Genomic DNA, 5433 nt, shown 5'->3' with positions numbered 1-5433 from the left:
GAATAGGATCCTAAAATGTCCAGCCTAGGTTCTGAAAATGCTCCCATAACATTAAGAAGAAACAACCATAATCTCTCCTTTCTAGGAAAATCCACTTTAATAGGAGTGTAAGGAAATGAAACAAAATAGCTAGCATCATTGCTCCCTTGTAGTCAAGAATTAACTGAAGGGTAGCAAACACCCCTTCACATTTGAACCAAACCTCTCTAGCACAACCACACTCCACATTAGTAGGAGCCAACACCACCTCAACCCACCCCACTAGATGAAGCTCCACCTCCATAGGAGTTCTCTCGACCTCAATAGGAGTAGCATAACATGATAGCTAAAAAGAAGCCACATAGGCCCTCAAAAGGATAAGAGCTATAGGAACATTCGGGACCTTCTCAACATCATTATGTCGATATCTCTCAAGAAAGGGAGACCAAACCCTTAACCAAACATGACATAGAGCAAAAACTACCGCAACAGTCACAAGAGCAATGAGTAGAACCTGAAGAAGAGACCCATAAACCCTTCTCACACCCATCATGCATCAAAAGAACAAAAATAGAGCACCACAAAGATAAGAAGGTATCCTTCAATTGAGCAACACCCACCCAACAACCATTCAGAATAAAAAACAGTTTAACCCAAAAGGTAGGAAGATGAGGATCACACCCACCACAAAAAATCCAAGGGGCCTAGAATATGGCAAAACCAAAAGAGCCATAGCATTAAAATGTTGATAAAGTTGTTGAAAGAGGCATTTCTTCTTGCTTTCCCAAGCCACCCACTTGAAAAACAAAATAAAATATGTTCACTTTTTCCTTGGAGAAAAACCAAAATAACTAGATAAGGCTGCTGAAAAAAACATTTTAAGAAAAAAAAGAGATATTAATTTTTTTATATTAAATTATTAGACTATCTCAAAACCTACATGCCCACAACTCTCTATTAATTAACAATCTAACTTAATTTGTACTGTCATAATTAAATATATTTAGTACACCGAAATTAATTCCAGCAAAGTAATTATTTCTTGTATAGCTTATAAGAATTCAGTCCAATCATTGCAAAACAATGAAAATGAAGTGAAAAAGGCTTCATTTATATCCATTTATCCATTTGAATGCCTCAGAAATAAATCTTGCATAATACTAACGGCAGTAGTAAAAGATTGACAATTTTAAGTAAATCCAAGCATGTGCTCGTCGACTATTGAGAATTCTAAATTAACGATTAGAATAATAATAAGTTGCCCTGACATCAAGCAAGCGCATCTCCTCATCGTGAGTTGGAATGCCATAGTTCTGTTACAAATTAAATAAGAATTTTATCTATTAATTATAATCATCTAAAGTCAGAGGTGAGTTGTTAGAAATTCAATAAGCTTATTGAGAAACGTGTATATTAATTTAAATACATCAATGACTTCTGCGAGAAGATAGTATTCATCTATAAAAAATTGCATGAAATGCAAATACTTCACACTCAGTTTCAACTGTAGAAGGAGAATTAGATTGATTAATGGTCATGGAGATAGAATTCCTTCTGATGTTATGCCTCTTGATTTTTACAAACCACCGCCATCAATTCTCTGCAGAAGCAGCGAAATCTAATCTAGGTCGGTACAACTTTTTATGCTTTTGTTTTGAATCATTTTCTTTTTTCAGAGGTGTTCATATAGAATTTTTTCTTACCCTAAGACATTGATATGCAAATCTCTGTGCTTCGTGTTTGCAGAATACCCATATCCGTTTATGACAGCAGATGCTCAAAAGGCAACTGCAAGGGCGTATGATTACATTGTGGTTGGAGGAGGTACAGCTGGGTGTCCCCTGGCAGCAACTCTCTCACAGCATTACTCTGTTTTGCTATTGGAGAGGGGGGACTCTCCTTACGGAAATCCCGATGTTGAGGACTACAAAGCGTTTTTCAAGATTTTGGGGGATCCCAAAACTTATCCCTATATAACGCAGGCGTTTGTCTCAGAAGATGGAATGCAATTAGCAAGGGCCAGAGTTTTAGGAGGCGGAACAGCTATCAACGGTGGCTTCTATAGCAGGGCAAGCTCTCAATATGTTCGGAAAATGAAATGGGATGAGAAACTTGTGAACGAATCGTATGAATGGGTGGAGAAGTTGAATGTCTTCAAACCAAACAAACTTTTTACATGGAATTCTGCATTCAAGGATGGGCTTCTTGAAGCTGGAATTCTTCCCAACAATGGATATACTTTGGACCATTTGGAGGGCACAAAGGTCAGTGGCTCAACTTTTGACAACAATGGAAAGAGACATACAGCCGCAGATCTTCTACAGTATGCAAATCCAGAAAATATTGTAGTTCTTCTCAATGCTACCGCGAGCAGAATCCTTTTCAATGCGGCATCAGGTTTGTATATATCCTTTTAGTTTTGAAATTTCCCTGTTTTCGAAAGGACTTTAATCTATTAGTGATATTTAATGGTTTTAAAGGAATCTATTGTGAGCTGTCTCGTAGATTGAAATGTCATAGGAAATAAGGTTGGGTTCATGTCTTTAACAATTTTCAAAGAATGGATATCTCTTAATCTTTCATTCTTAGATCTATTAATGAAGTTTAATGGTTTTGAATGATCTTATTAGGAAAAGTCTTTTTCTTTATTTTTCTTTTTTACCCAAAAGAATCGAGAGTTTAGCGCAGCAATCTAGAGCTTAGCTCTTTATAGCGTGAGCCCGCTCAAATTCTCAACCACACTCTCAAAAAATCAGGAGTTGAACTAGTGACTTGAACTACCTAAAGCAACAACCAAGAATGTGTGAGCTAATCGAATGGGTCAGAAATCAAGTCTTGTTAAGTCAAAGGTTTGAATACCATAGGGAATGAGGTTAGAATAATGCCCCTAACAACACTAGTAGAATGGGTATCGTTTAGTCCTTGGCTCTTAGCCAAAGAGATTTCAGCATAACTCTTGTGCTCTCATATGAGGTATCTGAATGATTCTATGAGTTTGATATAGAATCCCTCGAATAAAAAGAAATTATACTTATTCTATTTAGGTTAATAGTTGAATAGATTTATGATAATTTTATATTTATTTATAGTTAATTGGTCTATTTTTATTTGTGTAAAAAGTTTTTTATTTTTTATCTTTATATAGCTAAATAAAATTATACTTAGATTAATATTTATTTTATCTTTTTATAAAGTACTGAGAAATTAAAAGTCAAAACGACTACATACTATAAACTACTTTAATGTAGTGTAGTATTTCAGCTTTGTAACTCTATTTGTGTATGTAACCTTGTCAAGAATTTATATTGCAGGAAAGCTTAAGGCTAGTGGAGTGGAGATAATGAGTGATGGTTTACATTATGAAGTTTCACTTAACCAATTGTCAGCCAATAGTGAGGTGATTTTGTCAGCAGGAACAATAGGTAGCACTCAACTTCTCCTCTTAAGTGGTATTGGCCCATCATTTCAACTTAAAAAGTTAAACATTACTCTTCTTTTAGATTTACCATCAGTAGGGAAAGAGGTTCAGGATAATCCCAATGTAAAATTCATAATAGAATCATCAAAGCCACTTGAGTATTCATATATACAAGACGTGGGCATTCTAGACAACTCACAACTCTATATTGAGTCTAATAGCTTTCTCCAACAAGATAATGCAACAAATATAAACTCTTTTGGTCTTGTTGCAAGTAAGGTAGCATTTCCATTATCAAGGGGTGAACTATGGCTTAAAAGTAGAAATCCGCAAGATAGCCCCTATGTTCGTTACAATTACTATTCAAATCCTTTTGATTTGAAAAAATGTATTTTTGTTGTGAAAGTAATGGTTAATCTAAGTATGACATCTTCCATCCAAGAGTTTGCATTTACTGGTAATGGATCTTCGAAAGTGTTCCGATTCCTTGGGGCTGCATTACCAAAGAATCAATCAAATGATGATTTAGCCAAATTTTGTAAAGATACAGTAGGGACATATTTTCATTACCATGGAGGTTGTCAAGTTGATTTGGTGGTTGACAAAAGATATGAAGTGAAGGGTGTTGAGAAGCTAAGGGTCGTGGATGGCTCAATTTACAAGGATTCACCTGGTACCAATCCACAAGCCACTACCATGATGCTTGGAAGGTATTTATATTTATTAATATTTTATCTATATTATCTATGCTTCAAATGATTCAAGTTACAATAATGACAAGAGTATTTGATTATGCAATATATGCAGGTATATGGGAGTTAAAATCGTTCGACAACGTATGAAGACTAGAAATATTCCATGATCCTACTAAATTGATATAGGTGTTTAAAATATTTCATTTTAATGGTCATATAAATCAATAATACCATTATAAATAATGTAAGTGAGGCCATATATGATTGTCATTTTCATCTTGTCTATTTTGTGATATGAATAAAAATATCATTAAGTTTTTAATGATTATTCATATCTAAATGATGCTTTAAATAATAATCTTTTGTTCTAAGATTTTATTAAGTTAAATAGTTATTTAATCTTGTTTATCAATTGAATTATATGAGGGTATAAATGAGGGCAATATTTAATTTTTCAGCTACTTATTTCTCATGACTGTATGATATTTATTTTCTCACTTTCTTGATTTATTTAATTTTGTGAGGGTGATGTCCTATTAACACCTCCTGTTGGGATACACTATAGAATATGTAATAGTAACCATACCAAAATTTTCACAATATTTTTAAAACTTTTCTTCAATTTCTTTTTATGTAAATATCACTTTTAACATCTACTAAAATTATGAGATAGATTCATCAAAACATAAACTAAGAAATAGATAAGTAAAAGCATAAATATTGTTTATTTTAACATTTATTAAAAATTATATCCATATTGTGTCAAACAAATTATCTAATTCAATTTCTATTTTAATTTTTTTATAAAAAATATATAATATTAAAATAAAAAATAAAAAATAAATCAATTTTGAAACAATTAGTTAAAAACAGATCAAATTAATATAATATATTTTATTCTACTTATTAATATACTTTGAAAAAAAAATTAATTTTTTTTTTCTATTTAAAAAGGTTTTTTATTTGTATGATCATGACATGGGATTGTTTGTTCAAAAAGTCTAACAGTTATATTTAAGTTAAGGTCCACCACCCTATTTAAAACAAATTTGTTCATCGTTGAAATTAATCTCCTTTATTTTTTGAATTTTCTTTTGATAATTTATTTGTTTCAGTATCATTGTATAATAATGCGAGGGTTAAAAAAGCTTGACAATTTAATGAAATATTTGTGATAAATTGTGATGGCATCAGCAAGAATATATTGTCAATGTCTATCTATAATAGGAAAATATTATAGGGCTGGCAATGTCTATCTCTAACATGAAAAATAGTGAAGGTTTTTCATTTTTTAGTTTTAATTTTTAAAAGACTTGGGGAGTTGTTAGACAAAACAATGCA

The 5433-nt window shown here is 32.2% G+C and overlaps 1 protein-coding gene across 1 annotated transcript; it reads left to right on the top strand.

Annotated features, from left to right (window-relative positions):
* Window positions 1-1742: 1742 nt before the first annotated feature.
* Window positions 1743-4303, top strand: LOC131033960 ((R)-mandelonitrile lyase-like). Its single transcript, XM_057965281.1, has 3 exons — window positions 1743-2324; window positions 4028-4107; window positions 4205-4303. The coding sequence occupies exons 1-3, from the start codon at window positions 1743-1745 to the stop codon at window positions 4257-4259; spliced, it is 717 nt and encodes a 238-aa protein (XP_057821264.1). The 3' UTR covers window positions 4260-4303.
* Window positions 4304-5433: the final 1130 nt, after the last annotated feature.

This window comes from Cryptomeria japonica, chromosome 7 (assembly GCF_030272615.1).
Source record: "Cryptomeria japonica chromosome 7, Sugi_1.0, whole genome shotgun sequence".
NCBI lineage: Eukaryota > Viridiplantae > Streptophyta > Pinopsida > Cupressales > Cupressaceae > Cryptomeria > Cryptomeria japonica.
The sequence above is the reverse complement of the archived record's forward strand: the minus strand, read 5'-3'. Positions and strand labels throughout refer to the sequence as shown.

Coding starts and splice junctions, on each gene's coding strand:
- LOC131033960 (XM_057965281.1), top strand. CDS start 1,743: ATGACAGCAGATGCTCAAAAGGCAACTGCAAGGGCGTATGATTACATT. Junction 2,325..4,027: donor ATGCAAATCCAGAAAATATT/GTAGTTCTTCTC, acceptor AAGGGTGTTGAG/AAGCTAAGGGTCGTGGATGG. Junction 4,108..4,204: donor ACTACCATGATGCTTGGAAG/GTATTTATATTT, acceptor CAATATATGCAG/GTATATGGGAGTTAAAATCG.